The sequence below is a fragment of the Limulus polyphemus genome, unplaced genomic scaffold (assembly GCF_000517525.1).
Source record: "Limulus polyphemus unplaced genomic scaffold, Limulus_polyphemus-2.1.2 Scaffold2887, whole genome shotgun sequence".
NCBI classification, from domain to species: domain Eukaryota; kingdom Metazoa; phylum Arthropoda; class Merostomata; order Xiphosura; family Limulidae; genus Limulus; species Limulus polyphemus.
In genome coordinates this window covers 1-24,470 of record NW_013668497.1, presented here as the reverse complement: position 1 = coordinate 24,470, position 24,470 = coordinate 1, and the positions used below count along the sequence as shown (strand labels likewise).

Below are 24,470 nucleotides of genomic sequence, written 5' to 3'. Positions count from 1 at the left end.
CCACAAGTCACTAACTAGAGGTAGTTTACAGTTAGACTAAAGAAATAGTCTCAGACCAATGGTGAACACTTATAATAACATTTATTAAACATTTAGTACTTCAATAAAAGTATAACTTTGTTTATCAAAATCAAACTTTAAATGTTTTTCAAACTTGGTTAAATCACTTATATTATCGTTAATATACTTTTCACATAGATATATTTAACATAATATTCTATAGATTTCATACATTAACTGATTAAGAGAAAAACTATACTTACAACAGAGTTGGGCTGGTGGTAATTTTGCTAACATTGAATGTTTTCATAGCTTCGGCCTTTCTGATTTCAGAGCTTTTGAGGAACTCCTGGGAGAACTTCTCAAGTCAGGAGGAACTGACTTTTCAGTTCCAGACATGGGTTTTTAAACTAAATTTTCTTGGTATTATTTCAATCAACTAAATAGGACACAGCATCACCCACAAGTAGTCCTGTAATCCTATTGGATGCTTTAGGGAAATTTCTGGGCTAATCCAAAACCATAACCAGAACTCTTAAGTAATTGGTTATAGTTATGTTAGCCAGTCACCTATTCACTTGTACTATTACACCCATGTTCTGTAATTGATATTGTCTCAACGCGCAGATTTCACTTGCTAAACCAAACTTTTTCGTAGCTTTCCTAGTTCTAAGGGGTTGTGGTTAACAATCCATCAACCTGTCACATGTACTAGTGCACTTATCTTGTTTCTAGGCAACTTTTCTTGCATAACTAGGCTTCTGACCTTGTTTCCTAGTTCTCAAGCTTATTTCACAATGCAGGCATCTTCTTGTCACCTCTTTTTTTACATACCCATGGTAACTTATCTACTTAGACTTAAAGAACTGTTAAAACTTTATTCTTAAATTCTTTTTTATGCACTTTCAAACTAATAAAATTCTGAAGCAATCATAAAATTTCCTCAAATTTTCTAGTTGCTTCAAAGTGGTAGCAAGGATATAACTGAGAACAATATCGAGTATATTCAGGAACTTGTATGGAATCCTGCTTACCAATTTGAAAATAACCAATGGAAAACTGTAGTGTAAAATTAGCTCTTTATATTGGTTGTAAAATCTATAGAGGTAAATAGTGTTGAGTGCGAAATCGTATGACTATGTGTAGAAAGTGGGTGTGGCCTATATCAAGAGTTACCAAAAGATTTATTTTTCCTTTCTAGGAATTTGCCCTAAGAAATTTGAAAAGAGAATGTGTAAACAGAGCAATTAACCTAGTTTCAGCCTATACATTAAGGCAGTGGTTCTCAACCTGGGGTTCCCGGACCCTTGGGAGTCCGCAAAGGCAATACCATCTCGATAACAAGTAAGTTTTTAATACTGCTGTTTTTTTTAATTGCACACTCAGTTATATACATCTTTTATTTGGTAGTGAAAATGGGAAAACGAGTTAATTAGTAGTTAATAATACCAGTTTGTTGTGTAGATGGAACCTTTCAAATACATGGGGTTTGTGGGGGAAAAAGTAATAATAAAAGAGGTCCTTGGTGGCATAAAGGTTGGGAACCACTGCATTAAGGTCTAGTATAAGAGAAAAATTACTTAGGTTACAAAGACTGAAAGCTAAGACTTGTAAATGCTTGTGCATCATGGGACAACAAAACCGAAGATGAAGAGTTTTTGTGAAAGTTTCTTTTGAAATAAAGGAATTAAAATATAAATAATATAAAACATGGAATTACAATGAACATTATAATGCTAATTTCATTGACATACATTGTTAATAAAGTTGCTTAATTAAATTTTGAATGTAACTTGGTAAAACCTTGTGACGTGCAGAAAGAGATCCCATAACCATAGGGTTAACAGGTGTTACATGTGCATGTAAAACCTGCTAATACCAAACATACCATGAAGCATTTTTTTAAATTATCATTATATTTCAAATAATTACCAGACATGCCAGTATTTTAACAATCATGCAGGAAATGTCTTGGACACATACAACACCTACCATACACATATAGGCAATTGCCAGACATGGAAAAAAAATCAGGCAACATTTTACACTAATTTCACTGAGAAGTACAATCATCTGTCTGAATCTTCTCCCAAGCAATACAAATTTGATTCCAGTTTTTTAAAGTTCATGACACACAGGTCAAATATAGGACATAATATTGCTTAAGTTTATATGCCATTGTTACATTGCTACAAAGTACAAAATACTAAGAAAGTAATAATCAAAATTAGACCATCCACTATTATTATTAACAAGTTTCAGATTTTTCAAGATATGTACCCAAAAAAGCAGTTAAGCCTATATCCAAAGCAGTTAAATTGAACTATTATATGAAAGCTACCCATAAAGTGAGATTTACAGGAGTGCACTTATACAAAAAAACTTGTGTATTTCATGCAAAAAAAAAAAGGTGTACAAATCTGTAGAAAGTATGTACGTTTGGCATATGCAAATTGTTTATTTTGTGGTGAACTTAAGTACACCTCCAGTGATGTCTAATTTCAGACCTGTTGTCATACAGCACAACTATTTCTCCTGTAACTCCAGTTTTGATTGAATCAAGAGTTAAAACAGCATATTCTCACTTTTCTCTTCATTCTGTATAGACCTTCGTCAGAACTTGGAGTGCTTTGTTTGGGAATCAGTGTCATTCTGGTTTTTGGACTCTAAAAGAGGCAATAGCTCATGTCGTCAGGTTAGAACTTTGGGCTGTTTAGCTTGCTTGTCTCAAGTTTCTACCCTTCTATGCCACCATACAGTGGTGGCTTACATCGGTAAATCATGTGGTTTTCTTTTTTTGCAACATTTGCTTTGCTGCAAGAGTTGTACTTGTTTGGGCCCATTCTTACTATATTCAAGCCAGTTATGTCTCTATTGTATGAATATTTTGGTAGATCTTATCAATATTATTGGCTTCTTTCCAGGGAATGGATCCTTCACCCTTTGCTTTTCAGTGGCTATGCGAATGGCTAGGTCATTTTATGATTGATGCCTTCACTATGTTTAGACAGGTTTGTTCTACTCTTTTGGGCTCCATTTATAGACCCATATTCTCTGGCAGTTGATAGCCTGTCTCAGTTTTGCATGAACCTCTTTTTTTTTTTATGCTTACCTTCCTCCCTACCTTATTTCTCTGGTTATTGCCAAACCAGTTATACAAAGAGCCAGATTCTCTTTATTGCTCCACTTTGGTCAGCTCAACCGTGGTTTTTTCCTATTCTATCCACTTTCTCATAGTGTACCAATTTAATTACCACCATGGAAAGATCTCCCACAACAACCTTGCATATCTCCATTTTTTTCACTACAATGTTCTACATGTATTTGCTTCTTCATTCCTTGTCAAAAAAATCTGTAGGACAGATGTCTCACTTTTTCATTCAGAAGGGATCAAAGGGGTTTGCCAGTTCTCACAAGTCAGTTGAAAAGCTACAATTTGGGGACATCTATGTCAAATCATCTTGACCACAAGATAACAAACTCTTCTTGAAATCAAAGTCCATCTTGGATATGTCTATTGAAGTTAGTTACTTCCCATGCTAATTTGATCACTGAGAGGAATTTTCTTATCATCACCAATTTGAGATTTTTGCTGGTTTCTCCAGCCAAAGTGTATCAGCTGTTTGGCGTATCTCCATTTGAAAAGATGGAATAATGCAGCCTAGCAACATTCTTATTTTGACATTTACATTGCCACATCCACCTACCACTGTCAAATTATTTCAACTGCAAGTTAGAGCTCTATATTCCTAGCCCTCTCAGATGTTTCCAATACCAGTGGTTTAGACACCATAAAACATATTGTGGTACTTTTACATCTGCTCATTGTGGTGGCAAAGTCTATGACAGCTATGTGTGTCAGTTGGACAAACATTTTGTTAACTGCGGTTTCCTACCCCCTTCTACTTTCATCTGTGGTCTAAATGGATGGAGAAGAATAAGATACAGCAGTTAAGAATTGTTAACATTTCTTATCCTGAGGCACCAAAGATGTTGTCCACTCTTTCAACTTGGACATATGATGTTGCACTCCATTCCAGTGTTACAGTTGGAGTGTAGATAGATCTCTCCATTCCTTCCACAGTCTTTCTCTTACCTTGTGAAAGATCTTCTGCTGTCTGTGGATACACAAACTGATACATCTCCATCCCTACTATTGGAACCAGTGAATGCTTGAGACCCTGTCCATCATCTCCAAGATGATGAATTATAATTCAGTCCTCTCTGCATTCACTGGAATCACTCTCATCTGACAGAGACCTGCCCCATTGACCCAAGGTAGGATCTGTGATAGTAAACTAACCTCATTTTAATAAACACAAATGAGATGGTTGTAATCAAAGCAAAAAGGCTCTTCACTCATTTCTCCTACTCCTAAGTAAAAAGGGCCACTTTGATATGGTGGAACTGTTGAGGTTTTCAGTCTAACTTAGATGACTTTAAAGCTTTGATTGATGCATATCATCATGTGTGTCCTCGTACAGGAGGTGGTCTTGAAACCTGCAGATGCTGTCAACTTTTAGCAGTTTTTCTTGTACAGGAAAAGACAGGTTTTGTGATGGACAGGTTCATGGGGATGTAGCACTGCTTGTTGACCAGCATGCATCTACCATAACTATGCCACTCAATACACCAATAGAAGCTGTTGATATCAATGCCTCTCTTGGTAACACCAAAACAATTTTTCCCTTTATCTTCTGCCAAGAGAGGATTTTGATCAAGCAACCATTGATTATCTTACTAAACAGTTGCCATCTCCCTTTTTCATCTTGGGAGACTTTAATGGGCACAATCCATTCTTGGGTGGTGCTGATATTGATGAGAGGGGTCATTCTGTGGAGCGTATGTCCTTCGATCACAACCTTTCTTCAATACTGGATCATATACATATGTTCACATCTCTAGTCAGTCTTTTGCTGCCATAAATCTGGACAGTAACTCACTTGGCAGAGATAATTTTCCAATCATTCTGAGGGAATCCAGTCAAGGTCTAGGCCACCTGACTTGAGTACCACAATAGAAGCTGAAGCAGGCTAACTGGCTGTCCTTCACCACTTTCTTGGAACTTGATCTTGCTGTTTTTAATCTCCCCCACTATTAATGGTTGCTAGTAGGCAGTAACAGATTGTGTTTTCCAGACAGCTGTTTCTATGATCCCAGGAAACCTTGACACTTTTACTATGTTATTCTCATCCCTGGCATAGCAGGGTCTGAAACAGTTCTATGACATCTTCCATAAATACCACACTATACAACCAAATGGCCTTTCAGCAGGCTCATGCACATGCCAGACAGGTAAGACGTCAAAGCCAGAAGGAATTTTTGGTTCAATCTCACTTCCTGTATCTCCTCGACCACTATTTTCAAGATAGTTTGGGACAAAATTCAGGTTAGGGGGAAGTTTACCTCCCATCTTTTTTCAGTCTTGTATTCTAATATCCAAGAGGTACCTGATTTACCCTTGGAGAGTGCTTTCTCACCATTGCAGCATTTCCACCTGCCTTCTTGGCCATAAAGTTATGGACAGAAAGATCTTCATGCAGACACTTTCTATGACTATAATCAACAATTTATACTAATGGAATTAAATTTCACTCTTCATTGGTCTGGCAGTATATCAGATGGACCAGATGATGTTCCTTATGGCCTACTGCACCATCTTTCTCCTGTCTCTATTGCTCTTCCTTCGGTTGTTTCAAACCAGATTTGGCAAGAAGAGGATTTTACATATGTATAATGTAAGGCTATTGTCATCCCTTTGATTAAGCCTGGGAAGGATCCCAAGTTCCTTCTAACTACAGACCAACTGCTTTGACTACTTGTCTCTGTATGGTTTTAAAGAGGATGGTTAATGCTTGTATTGTTTGGTTCCTTGAAGCAAACAACTTCCTCTTACCCACCCAGTGTGGTTTCTGTAGACAGTGCTTCACCAGGAACCACCTGATTTGATTTGAAACCTTGATCAGGAAAGTTTTCCTCAAGGGGGCATCTTGTTTCAATCTTTTTGACCTTAAGAAGCCTTACGACAATACATGGAGGTTTGGTGTCTTACAGGACCCTCATTCATTTGGGTTACCTGGCCATTTACCCATTTTAATTCAAAACTTTAAATAACAAGTCATTTCAATATTGTGTGGTATCAAAATTTTCATAATCCTTCATATAGGAATTTGTAGTCTCTCAGAATATTGTCTTGAGTGTTATGCTTTTCAGTATTAAGATCAATGTTATTACTGAACAGCATCCTCTTACAGTTGCAAGTAATCTATGTCGATAACTTTCAGATTTCATGTCTACCTTCAAATATGTGTGTCAGAATTTAAAATCAAAATATATATATATAACTATTTTTCCAATTGTCAAATAGAAAGGCTTTTAGTTATATTTCTTAACATTATAACTATATACTATGTTGTTGTTGGGCTTAAGATTCTTATACAGCAGATGTCTGTGATTTGTTAGCGATAAATTCAACAATGAATAAACAGCATGCACTTCACTTGTTTTAAAAATAATATATATTCAGAAGAAGTTAACATAAGTAAAAAGGTCCGGCATGGCCAGGTAGTTAAGGCACTCGTCTCGCAATCTGAGGGTTGCGGGTTCGAATCCCCGTCCCACCAAACATGCTCGCCCTTTCAGCCGTGGGGGTGTTATAATGTGATGATCAATCCCACTATTCGTTGGTAAAAGAGTAGCCCAAGAGTTGGCGGTGGGTGGTGATGACTAGCTGCCTTCCCTCAAGTCTTACACTGCTAAATTAGTGACAGCTAGCGCAGATAGCCCTTGTCTAGCTTTGCGCGAAATTCAAAACAAACAAACAAACATAAGTAAAATGAATTCTTCAACACTATTGATATTATGGACATGTAAATACTACATGTCAAATATCCACTTAGGCCTATTCAATTACCTTAGAATTTCAGTTGACAAGCCAACCTATCTACTCTATTTCTATCATACCAGTACTCACTATGATTCACTTACAGTTGTGGTGCGAATTACCATAATCATCTGGTCTTCTTTCTTCTGGAGATCTTTTGTTCCTTTTATCAAGGTGCACTCAGGCTGATTCACTTTAGAACCATGCTTTGACGGAATAAAATTATTTTCCTTATCTTCCTTTCTACTGTTAGTTTCACTTTAACATATTAAATGTTAAGCCTATGTCAATCATTAGGCTTATCACATCTACGGTACTTAATTTCACGCCAACTTTATTCTCTTTTGCTATTGCTTATGTTTGTTTGCTGCTTCCCGCAAGTCTCATGCCATTTGTATCATTATCACTTACTCGTCTGCCCGCCTTCTATATTCTTGATGTCAATGAATCATTAACAAAACTTCCTACATTTGTCTGCTTTTAACTCTTATTATATCAAAAACTAAACAGTAATGATATATTCCCTCACATAAATAAATTAATCACTAATATATAAACCAAACAGTCTTTTATATCATGACAATGAGGTTTATTGAGTGTCAATTTCACAATGTCCTCACTCACTTTTTGGGATAGACCACAGCAAATGGTTTCACATTCTCATAATCTAAAACCATTTTTGTGAATTTTTGTCACCAGCAGGGATTGCTCCCTGATCCTGAGCTTTGCCTTAGTGATGTCATTATTCTTGTGGTGGTTGTTACAAAGTTCTTAGGACTTCTCTTTGATGGTAAGCTGAAATTTATTCCATACATTAAACAGCTTCGTGTAAAGTGTACAAGTGCACTGAGCACCCTCTGCATCCTCTCTTCCACTTTTTGTGGTAACTGATAGATGTTCTATGCTGAAGACCTGCTGAGCTCTCGTTTGATTGAAGCTGGACCTTGAATTTGTGGTTCAGCCAGGGACTCTACCTAGAAGAGTTTGTACGCTTCACTTTAGACATTTGCAACTTTCCTTACAATATGCTGTAAAGTTCTGATCCTTACCATGTTATCCCACTGGTGTTATATCTTCATGCCTCGGTGGGCTGTAGACATTTTAGGATTTCAATACCTGTTTTGAAATTTATTTTAATTCAAAAAATGTAAAATTTTATTTACTGTTATTTCTATTAATGTATTGCTGCAGTTTTATATTATTGAATTTTTTTAAATGTCTTGCAGGTGTGGATTTACGAGTTTTTGTTTATTACATACAGCTGTTGTTTTAAGATGGTTATAAACAAATTATTTGCTTGATGGAATATTTCATGGTTAAACACATTTAAGAGAAACCACACCAATAGTGTTGAAGATATGAAATATAATTCCTAGAATTTATTACAGAATTAAAAAGAAAGTGCCTGACTATAATAACTGAACACTGGAGTGTTTTGAAAACAAGGTGTCTTCACTCTCTCTCTTCTGAAGAAGGAAGCCATGAACAACTGCTCAAGACTTTTTTACAACTTTGGCAGTGCACACTACAAATATGTAGACAAGACAGAGATTCTATGTCAATTCTGAAACAGTTTTCTTTGGCGTCAGATGTCAGAAGTCTACTACTACTTATGACTACTCAGACTACTCCACTTATCTGCAGAATGTGTCTTGATGTTGCAAATGAGGTAATGCATTTAGTTTTCTTTACATTGCAACCAGTCTTAGTTGGTATTTTGTCTCTTTCTAAGTTGCTGTCAATTATGTGAAGGTTAACATTGTCATTGGTTTACATATGAAAATTGGTTTACTTACCCATTCCAATTAGCGTGTCATGAAAGTAATAGATCACATATCACCAAACTTGGTATGTAGATAGTTTTGTTTTAACAAATTTATTCTTCTGCATTTAGGTTAAATAACTATTTTTGTGTTCCATGCAACATTTGTGTGTTTGAAAATTAGAGAATGAGTTATTACTAAATTTAATTTATGAGAAAAGGTTAGAGCATGAAATGTATAAAATTGTTACTTCAACGTCTGATTTATTATAGCAATGTGGATGGTTAAGCAGTTTTGTAATGACACATTGCTTTTAAACAAACCTACTTCTCAATCAATATCTTACCAGTTTTTGAATAAGTAAAATAGTATAGGAAGAAATTTGGATAGTGGACTGCTAGAAATTGAGTGCTGTATGTATTGTTTTTTTCAGTGTTGAGCTGGCTAATGAAAAATAATGTGTCTAGGCTGGCTTTCAGTGGGAGATTGTTAGCATTAAGCTCTTTTATTTATTTAACATTTTAAATTGAACCAAGAAGTTCCAATAAGAATTTTTTATTGGGGCTATAGCATGCAGGTTTGATTTGTGCAATTAATTTTGTCTAGGCAAAATTTTATCACACCATGAAATGTATTTGTTCAAAACGATATGCTTATCAATTAGTGAACACGCATCCAGGCGTTTCTAGATATTCAACTAAATTTGCTTTCATGACAACTTTCCTTTTACTTTACAATAGTATAGCTTCGGTTCATTTCATAGACTGCTATAAACACCGTTTAGCTACTTTTTTCTTTAGTATGGGTTTTATTTTATTTTTTTGTGAGTTTCTTTGTTTCATTTCATAAAGCTCTATCATACACTGAATGCTTCTAACTGTTTCATACTCTGTATACTATTATAAGTACCATTACTTTAAATGTATTTTTATTCAATAAAGTTACATACGTATAGAAAGTGCAGCTTAAATGCCATGTGTGAAAATGATAGAATAAGGAAATTTCATTTGTGTAATCTCTAAAGCCTAAATAAATATTAAAATTAATGTTCAAAAACACTTAATTTTATACTTCATAGGTTATTTTCTCTACTCTAACTTTACATGAAGAAGGTCAGTTTGACTGCCCACGTAACCACCATAAAACATTTGGAATTGTATTTAAATTACCCTTGTTTCTTTATATAATTATTGCAAATTGTAACAGAGAACTACAATTGTTTAGCTTAAAGCTTATAACAGTATACATTGTTTCATATTTAATTCTATTGACATTTGAAACATGTGGAATTAATTATCCCACCACACAAGTTGTAAATTACTCAGTAAATGTCAGCTCACATTACTGTATTAAATTATGTTATGCAAGAGCTGCTTGTGAGCATATCTCATGAGGAATTTATTGTTATTTTGTTTTTCATTATCTTACCTAATCTACCCTAGTCAGTTTCTAATTTTTATATTTTAATTACTTTTATAATAATAAATAAATAATACACATGAAAAACAAGAAATATAGTACTTACTTGGGTCTTTTTTCTTTTCTTTTTTTTTTTTTTTTGCTGTCAACTGTCAATGACACTTAAGCCTACATTCTCATACTAATGGTACTACTACTACACTAAATAATACACCTAACTATACAAATTAATAACACGTAAAAATCAGACAATGTCCTATAACTGTTATAATTTTTCTGGCTTTTTAACTGTGCAATAAGAGCTGTTAAAATTTCAGCTAAGCTTCTTGATGTATTTCCTGTCAGAATAAAGTTTGAACTGAAAACGAATAGGCAATTCTCTGTATAGAAAACATAATATAATATGTCATTTGATAGATCAAAACTTTGTCTTTCTATTGGATCTAAATAATGTAGTATTAAATGTCAGAGAGGATTACTGGCAATTTGTGAAAGAGAGAATGTGACAAGTGAGTCTGTATTTGTAGTTTATGACTGTAAACACTATTGAAAGCTATACAAATTTTGCTTTGCCTGGGTAATAACTCTATTATAATGAGTAATTTGAGTTAAATTCCTTACTTCTGGGAAGGTGGTAAATGTACTAGAGAAGACCTAAGGAGCAAATTTCACAATTCTCATACCATGATAGATTGAGGATTTTTTTAAATATCTCCTTGTAAAATTAAGAATTTAAAACTTGCATAATATTAAAATTTGATTTATTTACTACATTTTGATGCCAAGTTTATTTGCATACGTTGATAATAAAGTTGTTTAATTCAATTTTGAATGCAACTCTGTGAAAAAATTGTGATGTATGCAGAAAAGGGTACCTATAGTGAAAGAGTTAAGCAGAATACTGTTGATCTAAGACTGATGAATGCCCAACCATTTATTGCTCTCTGTGGTGTTGAAACAATATGTGGCTGTTGTTATAGATGAATGTCCACTATGGTCTTTAAATAGGTGCAGACAGACTTTTTCTGCTTCACCCTCTGCCCAATCTCTTCATTTTCTATCTGGGCTTATTTCTACAGATCACAGTGTTACCAGATGTTTATACCAAATGAGGCATCTGAGATTTGGTGGTAAATAATTGTCTGCATGTATAACATCTGTCCACCTATGAGTGTTTTTTTGACATTCTGTTTAAGTGATTTCCTGCTTTGTTAGTGTCTGTAGGATCTCTGTGGTTATTTTGGACAGGCTCAGTGATGGAATGCATGGTCTTTATACTGCAAGATGCTAGTGAAGAATTTTGCTTATAAATGCTATTGGTGCTTTGTGATGCAGGTTTGTGCAGTGTAACAGGGCTTTGACAGGGTTTGCACAAAGCCTGAAAAGTCCTTAAATTTTGTGATTGTCTTGAAAAGCCCTTGAATTTCAACAAAATCACTTGAAAAATCCTTAAATCAAAGTATTCTATAAAATTTCTATCATAAAATGGCCTTTAGTTCTATATATAATCAGGCCATTCATAAGTTTTGTTTGGTCAGTCAGTCACTAAGTGTTAGTTCTCTTTGCAAGAGTTGTACTTCATTCAAATCTTGCATAGTTTTATAGAAATCATTTCTCTAATGTTTTCCCACTAATTTGCTAATGGATTTTTTCAGCATTAGTGCATCAAATGTAAAAAGAAATATCAAGTAAGGGAAACCAATTATAAATGTTATTGTATGTAAGTCTATTTCATGAATTATCAGCTTGAATGCTGTATTCTCTTCTTTCATCATGGAAAAGTGCATATTCAGTAGAGAATGGTTAGACCAGATGAATTCAAAAATTAGATCAGAGAACACAAAGGATGTCACTATAAGGAGCATTGTGCCACTTGTAACAAGGTAATTAATTGCCTTTGCAAAATGGTTGAAAGTGCACTAAGATTGCACATACAAATTGAAAAACATTGTTCAAATGTGAAGGCTTGTGAGAAAACTATATGTTGAGTATCTTCAGAAAAACAGCACATCTGTTTCTTTGAATAGTTGGACAAAACTATAAGTTCTAGCACTTGTATCGGTATCAGACATGACAGAATTTGCTTCTAAAAATGAAGTACTACAGACTGAAGTGTTGTGGTCTCTTGATACTCATAGCTGTTATAATTCCAACACTAATATCAGTAAATTATTTCACGTTATTTTCTTGGACAGCAAAATTTCGATGTAGTGGTAGAAAGACTACATACTTGGATACATTTGGTTTGGCTGAAGCTTTAAGAAAATCTTATTGCAGTCTGCGAAGGGACATTTTGTTAAGTATAAACCAGTGTATACTGTTACAAGCTTTAAGTTATTTGGGATAAACAATTGTAGTTGTCTGTTACAATTTGCAGTCATTCTATCAAGAAAGAAGGATAAATTAGATTTATTTAATATTTTTATGGTTGGTCAAGGTGACCAAATGTGTATAGATTTAGGGTAGAGAAAATAAATAAAATACAAAGTTTTACTGGAAAAAACGTTTGGTATTTATTTAGGAGGTTTATGAGATTATTCAAATAAAACAACAATTTTCAGGTGAAGAAAAGTATTATTAATCTTAACATGAAAATCACTTTGTGCTAGGAGCAGTGGACAAATATTTGGTAAAATTAGTTATTTAAAAAACCGATTTTTTTAAATCAAATTATGTGTTATGCTTATTGAAAGTTTGTCAAATTTTGTGAAGGTACACAAAACATATTAAAAGTTATAGTGCGGAAGCTCATATGGTCATTTTGGGATTATGAACTTGGTCACATCAACCAAGTTGATAGTGGGAGGGTTAAAGACCTCAATCAGATTCCTTCTAACTTTTCTTTCTTCAAAAGAAAACAAGTTCAGATATCTTAACCTACCCTCATATGATAACATTTCCATCCAAGGTATCATCCTAGTAGCCCTCCTCTGAACCCTTACCAATAATTCAATGTCTTTTTTGAGATGAGGAGCCTAATACTTAACACAATACTCCAAATGTGACCTAACAAATGACCTTATAACCATTTTAGACTTGTTTTCAATATTTTTCTAGATACAACCTAAAATATTTTTTGCCCTGCCACTAGCAACAGCACATTGCTTGGGTGTCTTAAGAGATTGATCAGCCAGAACACCAAGATCTTTTTTTCCCTTAAGGAAAAACCTGTTAAGGTTATTTCCACCAAAATTATTTTTATAATTCAAATTATGATAACTCGCATACATTACCTTGCATGTATTATAATTAAAAGCCATGTGCCATATATTCACCCAACTACCAAATAATTAAATCCTTCTATAAGGCAGTAGCATCCTTCTCTCAGCCAGCAGTACCTAAAACTTTAATGTCATTAGCAAATTTAAATAATCTACACAAGTCAAAGGCTCAGATCTGTTTGTTAGAAGAATCTGCTCTTTATAACTAAGTCCATTACTATTAGCCATATTATTACTGCTCCCAACCTCCTGAAAATCATCACTAGCCCCCGTATCGTTTGCATGCAAAACCTCAATTTCCTCTCTAAACCTCATACAGTTTACCTTTCTCCTTTTCCATCACTTCTATCCTAATTTAATTAAAAAGCCTCCAATTTCTCCTTAACCTACAAACTCTACAAACAAATTGTACAACTTTACTGCTAACTTCCTTAAAGTACATGTCATCCCTAAATTCCCAAATAAAACCAGATTGTGAGCACTTAACACTTACACCACTCAACCATTGTAGCCTTACCTTGGTATTAATCTGTATAGAGTACCATGATTTTTGTGAATGGCTGACATCACTATGCTTTTGGTTCCTATTATAGCTATAAGCTTGTGGAAGCACCAAAATGAAGTGCTTGTGAGATTAGCCTTGCTGAACAGGTCATGTACTTGTATCATGCTTTGGAAGCTGATCACCTGTAGAGAGAATGGGCTCTATTCTGTGTAATCCGTACCTCCCTTGCCTGGGCTAGGTCATGCCATATCTGCTTGAACTCAGCCTGGAATTGACTGCATGCTTTTCAGTTTTATATGGTTCACCAGTATGGGATGTTCATTTTGCAGAAATTGTTGCCTTGCCTTGCCTTTATTTTGTGGTGGAGATGTGCTTGAAGATACCAGCACTGCCAGAAAGTTTGACATCTTTGTATAGGTTTATAGGTTGTTTTATATCACTATGTCTTCACATTCATGAGGTGATCACTATTGACATTATGCTATCTAGAGATGACACTTGGGGTGGAGTTAACAAAAGGAAGGTTTATAAAGGAGAGTGTTGTTTTGCTGCTCAAAAATTATTGGTTCATCTAAGCTTAGCAGTGATTGCTGGTGGCTGTACTGTGGAGAGCAGAATTTAAACCTTTGCCATTAGTGTTTTCACCTGCATCCCAAGTTGATGTCTAGTGTTGAAGTGTTCTGTTGCTAGATGCTTAAGATTGTTGTTGGACACGTCAGACAGGAACTTACAATCTTCATCATTATGTCCTGTGTTACCTCTTATGTACATATTGATACTTGGAACGTGTTTGGGTAACTTCTGGTGAGCTATCTGAATGGTTTGTAATTTATAATGGTGATTGTTTCACTGAGAGCTGTCATAATGGTCATAGCAGATGTTGCTGTTATGTTGAACTGCAATGGCTATCCCAACCTCTGGGTCATCATGTGGTATGAAATTAAACACAGTGGGAGTGAACTCCTTAGGATCTAAGAGTTTAGTCTCTCAAAAGAGTATGATGTCATAGAATTCATAGAGGTTCTCAAGGCAGTATTTGCTTTCCCAGATCCCTCTAATATTGCAGTAACCTGTCATCACGTGTCATTTACTAGGTCAGTGTTCAGGTCTAGTTTTTTTTCTTTTACTGTTCAGTCGAAAACCCCCATTGAGTGCATGAGACTTGATGCTCTTTGGGACACTTGTCTGGGTGTAGTTTTTTATACATTATTGTTTTTAGGCAATACATTAACAATTTGCTGTTTAGAACTCATGTTCCTTGCCCTGTCTGTTCTAATGCAGGAAGTGAGTGACATTGGGCCAGTAGCTTGTTAGAATAGGGCTGACAATATTCAGATGGGTGCACAATGGCTAATAGGGCATAAAGATATCCTTCTGTTGTCGATATGTCTCCCTGGCATAGGACCTTACACCAACTCAGTCCTGCTTGTTACTGGTAATTAGGCTTCTCTGTGATGTTTCTACACTCTAGTAACAGTGTGGCAAAGTGTCCTCTCTACTTGATCATCAGTAAATCTACCCAGTATATGTGGCACTATCTGGTACAGCTTGCAGATCTAAGTTGTGTTGACTATTGATCCCATATTCCAGATGTACATCTACACTAATGATGAACATAAGTGATCACCAGGTGGTTTAGCACTAAGTCTGATCTTACTATCAGATTAGTTCCTGTTTCAGAGTTGATACTTTGTACTAAAACTAAAATGAACAAATATTACATCTATAATTAATCAATTGGTAGTTCTGTTCTATACTTCTACTGACAGTTCAGTTCACAATAACTTTAACTGTAATTAACGTACTAGATCTATAATTAACACACAGTAACACTGTATTTATGTCTATAGGTGAAGACATGGTCACATTATATATGTATCAAAAACAATATACAAATTAAATCCTTGAAAGCAAATCATGACAATCATGCAGCATTATTTTGAATCAAAAATGTGCATTTGGTTATATTAACTAAGGTTTAAATATGACCAAATTATCCACAATAAAAGAAATTACAGGTTTTATTGTAGCTAAATATTTATACTAAATGTTTTACTATTGGCTTTATTTTTAGATGTTTGTGTGTGTGTGTGTATATATATATATCATTAACCACTGTTTAAGTAATTGAAAATAATGTAGTATATTATATACTAAAATGTGTTTGTTACTATTTTTCTAAATCATTTCAGTATATGACCGAAGAGATAATAACATATTTGTTGTTAAATTTTTTAAATTACTTATTGTATTAGGTTGTTTCCATGGAGAGCATTCAAGCTGATTCTATCAAGAATTTAGCTGTGGAAGAAATTGTTTCAGAAATGACAACTTGTAATTGGTTAGAGAAATTACCACAAGCACCAAAATTTTGGGGTTTTGGAGGAACAGTGATCCAACCCACAAGGTATTGTGACATTCATTCTGTAAAGGATTATTAGCACACAAAAAGCATTATTAGACTTAATATCCCTTTACATCAGATATGCAACATTTTCACAACCTGAACATACCCTTAGCAGCAGCTTTATTCCAGTTATTGATGTTGCTTCCTCTTAACCCTATCACCATGGGTATCCTTTATTGCGCATTACACAAGGTTTTAGTGTCTGACATTCAAAATTTTATTCAACCACTTTTTGTTTACGCTATACCAATTAATATAGCACAACATCTTAACTAATAATCCATATTTTAATAGTAAATAAGTTTTAAATTCTTAATATTATAAGGCAATGTTTAAAAAAATCCTGAATTTTCCCTGGTGAGACATATGTGACAGATTTTTTCTAGGCATTTCTTCTTTATTATATTTGCCACCCCTCTGATATATACACAATTAAATGTAAATTACTCACTGTAAAATCATCATTGCTCAGACAAACCAGAATTTTTATAGCCTTTAATTTTGTTTGGTTACAGAGCTATCAAATAGAAAACCAGACCCCTCCTGCCTGTCACATCCTCTCTTTCAGGCTTTGTTAATAGTTCTCACTTATGTTTAATAGAAAGCCAAGGTTTTCATCTATCAAATGCCATATTGTATTGTTAGGTTAGTTAAGATTAGATTAGGTAAAATTAATAATAATAATAACATAATAAAAATGTTTCACAAGGTACACACTCAAGCTGCTCGTAGGTAATGTATTTCGATAGAGTGATGTGAGCTGCACATTCCCCAAGAGATTTACAACTTATAATGGCACAGACAAAGTTCAGAGGGCAATAAAACACTAAAGTTTAATCATAAATAGATGTATACTGTTATGAGTTTAAAGCTACTTAGGATAAACAAATGTAGTTTCACACTACATTTGAAGTCATTCTAGAAACAAAAAAGAGGGTAATTTAGATTTATTTTGATTTTTTTTGGGTGGGGGTTACGAGGTCAGTCAAATTGACCAACCTTGTGTAGTTAGGATAGAGAAAATAACAGATAAAATATAAAGTTTTACTGAAAACATACATTTGAAATTATTTAGGAGGTTTTAGAGATTACACAAAGGAAATTTAAGATTTTTGAGATGAAGAGAAATATTTTTAATCTATACATTAAAATTACTTTGCACATAGACTATTCAAAACAAATGTTCAATGTATTCATGGACAAATCTTTATTTTAGTTTATTAAAAATATTTTGCTAAAAAATTGATTTTTTTGTACAAGAAAGACTCGTAATGTTAACTGAAATACTGCCAAAGTTTGTGAAGATATACACACTATATTAAAAGTTAGTAGTACTAAATCTATAAAGATTCAAACAAATACAAAGAGGCCACATGGTCAGTCAAATTGACAGAGCCCGTGTTGTAAGAGTTAACACTTTCCATACTATATCGGGCAATGTGCCGACCATGTAATCACAAATTAACCATCAGAGTTTCCATATTATCACTTTTAATAAGGTACCTGAAATTTCATGAAATTTTACAAGCTTTCGGTAAACATTAAGTCTTTTTTTATGTAAAATATCAGATTTTTTGAGTAATTTTACTAAAGATTTTTCTGTTAATGTATGGTGTCAGAGAGTTGACTGATCCAAGTGTAAAGTGACTTTCTTATTGAGATTAAATATACCTTTCCATCTGAAAATTTTGAAAGCTTTTCAGTTAAACTTTATATATTTTTGCTGTTACTTTTTCTACCCTAACTCTATACACACTTGACTGATTTGACCAGTCTCATAACCACAATAAAAAAAATACAAAGCACGTCTAAATTACCATTTTTTCTTTCTAGAATGAATGCAAATTGTAACAGGAAACTACATTTGTTTATCCTAAATCTGTTTTACTTAAATTTTATTGTGTCTAACTAATAATCCCACCATGCACAAGTTGTAAATCACTTGGTGAATTTGTATTGTAACTATCATTACGGCATTGAATTACATAACGTGCAAGCTACTCTTGAGCAAATCTCATGAAGAATTTTTATTATTGTTTCTCTATCTTACCCAATTTCATCTCATGTAGCTTAATAAAAGTTTAATTTTTACATTTAAGTTACTTTGATAATAATAAAGAAAGAATATACATGAAAAACAAATATAGTACTTACCTCTTGTTTTTTTTGCTGTCAGTTGTTGATGAAATTTAAGTGTACTTTTTATACTAATGGTACTAGTACACTTAATAATTTTTATTTCCTTAAATAATACACCTGAGAACACAGAATAATAACATGCACAAAGCAAACAAAGTTCTAAACAAAGATCAACAATCTTAAGGAATTTTTTATGTCATGCTATAACTATCATTATTTTACTTTCTTTTTAACTATAGCATGACATAAAAAATTCCTTAAGATTGTTGATCTGAACACCATGAGAGAAACTTGAAGTTGAAATAGACAGTCCTTGGTACTAAAAATATAATATGTCATTTGATAGATTAAAACTTTGGCTTTCTATTAGTTATAAATAATATAGTATAAAACATCACAGAGCATATATGGTTCTGATTTTCAGTTTATGACTCCATAAACAAGTAATACTGAAGGCTATAAAAAGTAAACTTTGCCTTAATATTATCTACATTTAATGAGTAATTTACATTAAACTCCATACTTCAGAGAGGTGTGGTAATTACATTAGAGAAGGGAGAAGACCTAGAAAACAAATGTCATGATTTTCATACTTTGGGAGATTGAGGATTTTTAAAAATATTTCCTTGTAAGATTAAGAACCTAAAACTTGTATAATATTAAAACTTGATTTATTTACTACATTTTGATGCCAAGTTTATTGATAATATAGTTGTTTAATTAAGTTTGGAATCTAACTCTGTAAAAGATTGTGACATATGCACTTTGACCTACCCATAGTCAGAGGGTTAACAGAACTGGAGGACTGTGTACACTTGTTTGTCAGTCCCTAAAAGAAGTATTCTATGAATGGTTTAACACTTGATTCTGTTTACATCGTAAATGTAAAACAGGAGGACTGTGTATGCACATTTGTCAGGTCCTAATAAATACTCCATTAATGGTTTGGCATTTGATACTATATACAGTTCTCCAGAAGATGCTTTTCTTCTTGCATGTGATGAGTAGTTTATTCTAAGTCAGTATATACAAATACAAATTTCTTTTATCTTGGTTATCTATGATGTAATACATATTATTTTCCATATTTACATGGAACCTTTTCACCCATCATAAGGGGATCAAAAGGCTTTGTCATATAATTTTATACCATCCTTCTAGTAGGATGCACTTATAATAACCTAGATTGAATATTTTGATCTGCTTTTAATCATTCAGATTACACCATTCCATTACAAGCACTTTTAGTTATTTTTGTTACTTTCATTTAAGAATATTCATCCAGTGGCTTCTTTTTCACAATATTACAGAACTTATGATTGTTGATCAAGGAATGTGTTTGTTCTTTATGTTTTCTTGTGTCCGGTAAGATATTATCTTCTTATTAACATCAGTGGTGTTGTTGTCTTCAGTACATGGACAATACCCAACTAATGAAAATGCTGTTTACCAGAAGATACATTTCTACTAACTGATTGCAGATATTTCAGTGAGATATAAGACAGTTTGACCTAAACTCCAATGCACATCCAATATGTCCATTTTATATCTTCATGTAGGATCATTAATTATTTTCAATAACACTGACTGGTAATCTTAGTAAATCTATATTAGATACATAACCCCCAAGAGATCGCATTTTTCGATTCACGTTTCTTTGACATAAATTTAACCCTAAAGAACTTAGAATAATTTCTTAGTGATGAAGTGCATGCTACATTGTCTGTGTTTGTTTTTTGGAGAATTTAGACCTAGGATTTTATAATTCATCAAAGTATAATATTTAATCTGAATGTGATATATTTACAGAAGTTCTTGTCAATTCTTATCTTCATAAGAAGAAATGAAGTAAAACAGCATCAAAATATACGCCACTCAATTCATGAGATTACTCAAGAAAGAAAACTTTAGTTTTTCTTTATCAAATCTGTACTGTTATTTATAACCTTATATTATTCTGAAGTCAAGGAACTGTTAGAAATCTTTTCCTTGTAAATATTTTAAATCAAATGCCACCATTTCTTGAGGATTTTACTCTAGCTTTGTGTGGATAAGGGAATTAGGCTTGACAAAATAGGTCCACATAAAGCTAGGACACAATGACTGAGGATGCAGTGAGCCACTACTGGAAAGCTTTCTGCTTTCCAGTAGTGGCTCACTGCATCCTCAGTCATTGTGTCCTAGCTTTATGTGGACCTATTTTGTCAAGCCTAATTCCCTTATCCACACAAAGCTAGAGTAAAATCCTCATTTCTTTAAGAAACATGATTAATAAACATATTTATATGATTAAATTTTTTATCTGCACAGGATTTTTTAAACAGAAAGCGTTAAGATAACTTGCTGGTTAGAAATATTTAATCAGATGTGAACTTTTCAAATGTTTTGTCAAATCTGTTGGGACTTTAGAACTATAATGATCTTAGCTAAATAATGGTTTTTAGTTTTTTTAATATAAAGTCTGAGGTAGTCAAATGCATTTATATTTTTACATATATATATTAATATTTTAATGTATAAGTTTTGGATACAAGAAACAGTGTATTACTGTTTAACTTTGTTTTCTATACACTTTAAAGAGAGAGTCATTTTTTGTTTTCATTATTGTGCCCTGAAGAGATCAGTAGTGTATCTTCTATGAAATACAAATATGTTTGTTTTTAACACTTGTAAAGTACAGTCATTGCTGTACTTCATTTTATATCCTTGATAAAGATTTAGTTATTTATATTATAATCTAAGCCTGCTTGTTTTAAAGCACAAAAACAAAATACAAGGAGTTTTGATAATGCAGCGATACAATAATCTTGCAGTTCAATTTTAACTTTATTCGAACATTTATGACTGAAAAACTGTAAGTAGTGTTACAAGATACAACTAAAACATTCCACATACCAACTGGAAATTTGTTTAAACATTTGTCATTAGTATGGAAACATTAGTTAGGCTGGTGATATAATTTGAAGCTTAAAACCTAGATCTTACTAATTTTCCTTTTGCCTTTGTGATTTCATACAATGCAAGTGCTGTTGGTGTACATTTTGCAAATAATTTAAATTTATTCCATGTTAGTTGTTACCAGATGGTGCCTACGTGAGGAAGAGATTAAAATTTTCCTTAACTTAAGTAATGTAAATTTTCTTGTAGAGATGGCAGAGAAACTGAACCTGCTGCTGGGTCAACTGTATTAACACGGAAAGTCATTATCTTTGTTTTGAAGTGCTGCTGTTTACTTCTTTACAAATCCAGTAAGTGTATGGCTACGTTTCATTTAAATGTTTTGTAAGTTTATGTTTTTATGACATTAACTACAAAATTTATTTCTCACCTAAAACCACATTTGCTGTGAATTATGTTTGTAGTGTTTTCTTGAAGCCTTACCAAAGTACCTTTATTTTAATGCTTCTTTTGGCTTCTCTTTTTTTATTTTTCGTATGCATTTTCAAAGAAAAATAGTAACACAAAAGACAGTAAAGTTAATTTTTTTTAAATGAAATTTGTAGCTGCGCAGGTAAATTTAATGTATATGTGCACTTCTGTCATTGATTTCAAAAAGATTTCTGTGACACATTTAATTTTCCTCTTATAAATTCTCTAGGTTCTTGTGAGTTATTTTACCTGAAACACAGTCAATAGGGTTAAGTTGGAGATGCTTTACTAATTCTTTATACTGATGACTTACAGAAGAAAGAGCTGAACGCCTGTTTATTTCACTTCAGAAGTGGGCTTTATTGCAATGTCAAGAGATTATTGCAAGTTCCACAGGAGTATCAAATCTTGCTGAATGGCTGATTCCTCTGTTTCTAGACCAAGATGATCAACTATTTGAAGCCATGTTGTTGTCCTTGAAGTTATATATTGATTGCAAAGGCAAGAGGTGAGTTTATTTTTCATAAAGATTACGTGTATAAAAAATAACTAGAAAATACAAATATGCAGTTTCGGTTAATTTTATAGTTTTTCAGCAATCTTCCTGAAAGACAAGTTATATGCTTAGAGGCAATTGGAAGAATACTGAACAAGTATTTGTCAAAATAAGATAAGAAACAAATCAGCTAAATACCTTTAATCAAAATACCAATGGATAAAAATATGTAAAATAATACAGGAATATACTCATGAAAAAACACATGGCTTCATGTATTTATCCCAGCAAAGTAACTCAAGAAGACGAAAGAAGCATAACACTTCATTTTGTAATTTTTATGTGTTTTAACTTAAGATTCATGATGGGTAAAAACTTAGGGGTAATGTCTCAAGTGTAAAAAAAGTGAACGAACTTACAACTTGCTTTTAAACATTTTAGAGTAAAGAAACCTTACTAAATTAAGGAATTTGATAAAAAATCTTAGCACAAAAATCAATAAGAAGGCAGTTAAATCTACCAAAGTAGTCATATTCAGCAAGTTTTCTTTAGATACTTTAAAACCACATTATGAAACCTAAAGAAATGACTGATGTACACTTATACTTTTTGCTAATAACTTCTGATTATGAAAAAAACAAGGACAGAAAATGAAAAAATCTCTATTGCAAGTTGTTGGGTTTTATTTGAATTTCTGTTGGGGGGGGAAAATAAAAATTCTCCCTCCTGTCAAGATATATAATTTCTATGGTAAAAGAATTAAGAAAAAGATGATAGGTAGAATCCTGCTGAGCTTTTCAGAATTCCTTGAAAATTACTTTCAAGTTTAACCAAGATAAATTTAAAAAAAAGTTTAAACAATAGTCATATACAGTACATGGTTGAATTTTAAGACAACCAAATACATATTTTAGTTGTACATTTTTCAGAATGGCTTATAAATTAATTATAATTTTGCTATCACTAGATGTTTTTTATGGTTTCATAATATTGTAAAATACTTGTAACATGTCAGGGCTCTTAGAGACATCATTTCTGACTTGAGAAATTTTTAACCCAACACTTTTCACCTCTGTTTACCAGGCATCATTATTGATATAATTTCTTTACGATACTGGTATTGCATATTGTACTGAAAAATTGTATTTATTTTGTATCTTCTGCTAGAGTACAACCATCAACAAAAGATAAAAATGATATTTTGAATGCTATGAACCCCCACATGGTTTTTCTGAAGTTTGTGGAAACTTTGGGTTATGACCACAAACCACTGATTGACTTTTTAACATCAAATGAAACATGTATGTTGACTTACATTGTTACTTACTTGAAAGTCATGAATCATGAGTGGGAGTGTTTTGTATCTGTCTGCCAGGAGGAGGAAACTAGTTGTGATAGCTCAGAGGACGAGGAATCTATTCAAAACTCACCAGAAAACTGTGATGCCATAAGAAATTTGCATTTTATTGCTCCTGTAAACCAAGTCCCAGTGTCATGTTGTAATAGTATATCAACAAGTGTGTTAGATGAAAAACCGTCCCAGTCAAACCCCAAGACATTGATTTTAGATCTGACTGAGAGCTACAACATGCAAAGTCAGGGAGTTACTCAAGAAAATGAGAGAATTGAAATACACGGTAGACATGCAGTGCATCATCCCATAGGGGAAGATAAAGGTAGTGACAGCACTGGGGGATCTGGAAACAAGTTAGACTTAATATTTGCAGTCCTAATCAGGCTTCGACTAAGTATAGAAAGACTTAGTGTAAAAAATATATTTCCTTATAATCCAAAACCACTTCTTAAGCTCCTACAGAAATGTGAAAATAAATATGAATCTCTATAAAAGAAATTGAGTTTTTTCTCATTTATTTATTATAATACAAAATACGAGTCTTTACACAAAATCATAACTTTTACATTAGATCTTCATCTCCTATATCTGTAGCGCTTGAAGTGAAACCACAGCTGGAAGATGTTATTGTGAAACTGGCATCGAAACCCTCTCTTATAGGAATACTCCCATTCTCTGTTGACAATTTTGAATGCAATATCCTTAAAATAAAAATAAACATTTTAATTTTTGTTTCCAAAAAATCAAGATAGGTAAGTTATATGAAAATACAAATCATAATTTTGAAACTGTGTATTTGTAAGCAACAATTTCAGAACTATTACCTACTTGGATGGATATGAGTATATTTTAGCACAAGGCCGTACTGTGTCTGCCACATTGATTAGGTCCTCAAGTTAATGGGAGACACCAGG

At 33.1% G+C, this 24,470-nt stretch overlaps 1 protein-coding gene across 3 annotated transcripts in view; it reads left to right on the top strand.

The window, feature by feature from the left end:
- The window catches only part of LOC106468139 (protein Lines homolog 1-like), a 55,671-nt gene extending 31,201 nt beyond the window's left edge, over nt 1-24,470 (top strand). For 2 of the 3 annotated variants that reach the window (XM_013928550.2, XM_022396445.1), the window contains exons 5-9: nt 8,272-8,552; nt 16,047-16,198; nt 21,485-21,585; nt 22,022-22,214; nt 23,370-24,470. In XM_013928550.2, the coding sequence (XP_013784004.1) occupies nt 8,272-8,552; nt 16,047-16,198; nt 21,485-21,585; nt 22,022-22,214; nt 23,370-24,048 (1,406 nt within the window). In that variant the 3' untranslated portion in view covers nt 24,049-24,470. The remainder of the gene's footprint in view (nt 1-8,271; nt 8,553-16,046; nt 16,199-21,484; nt 21,586-22,021; nt 22,215-23,369) is intronic. The other variant, XM_022396446.1, reaches the window with a different exon arrangement.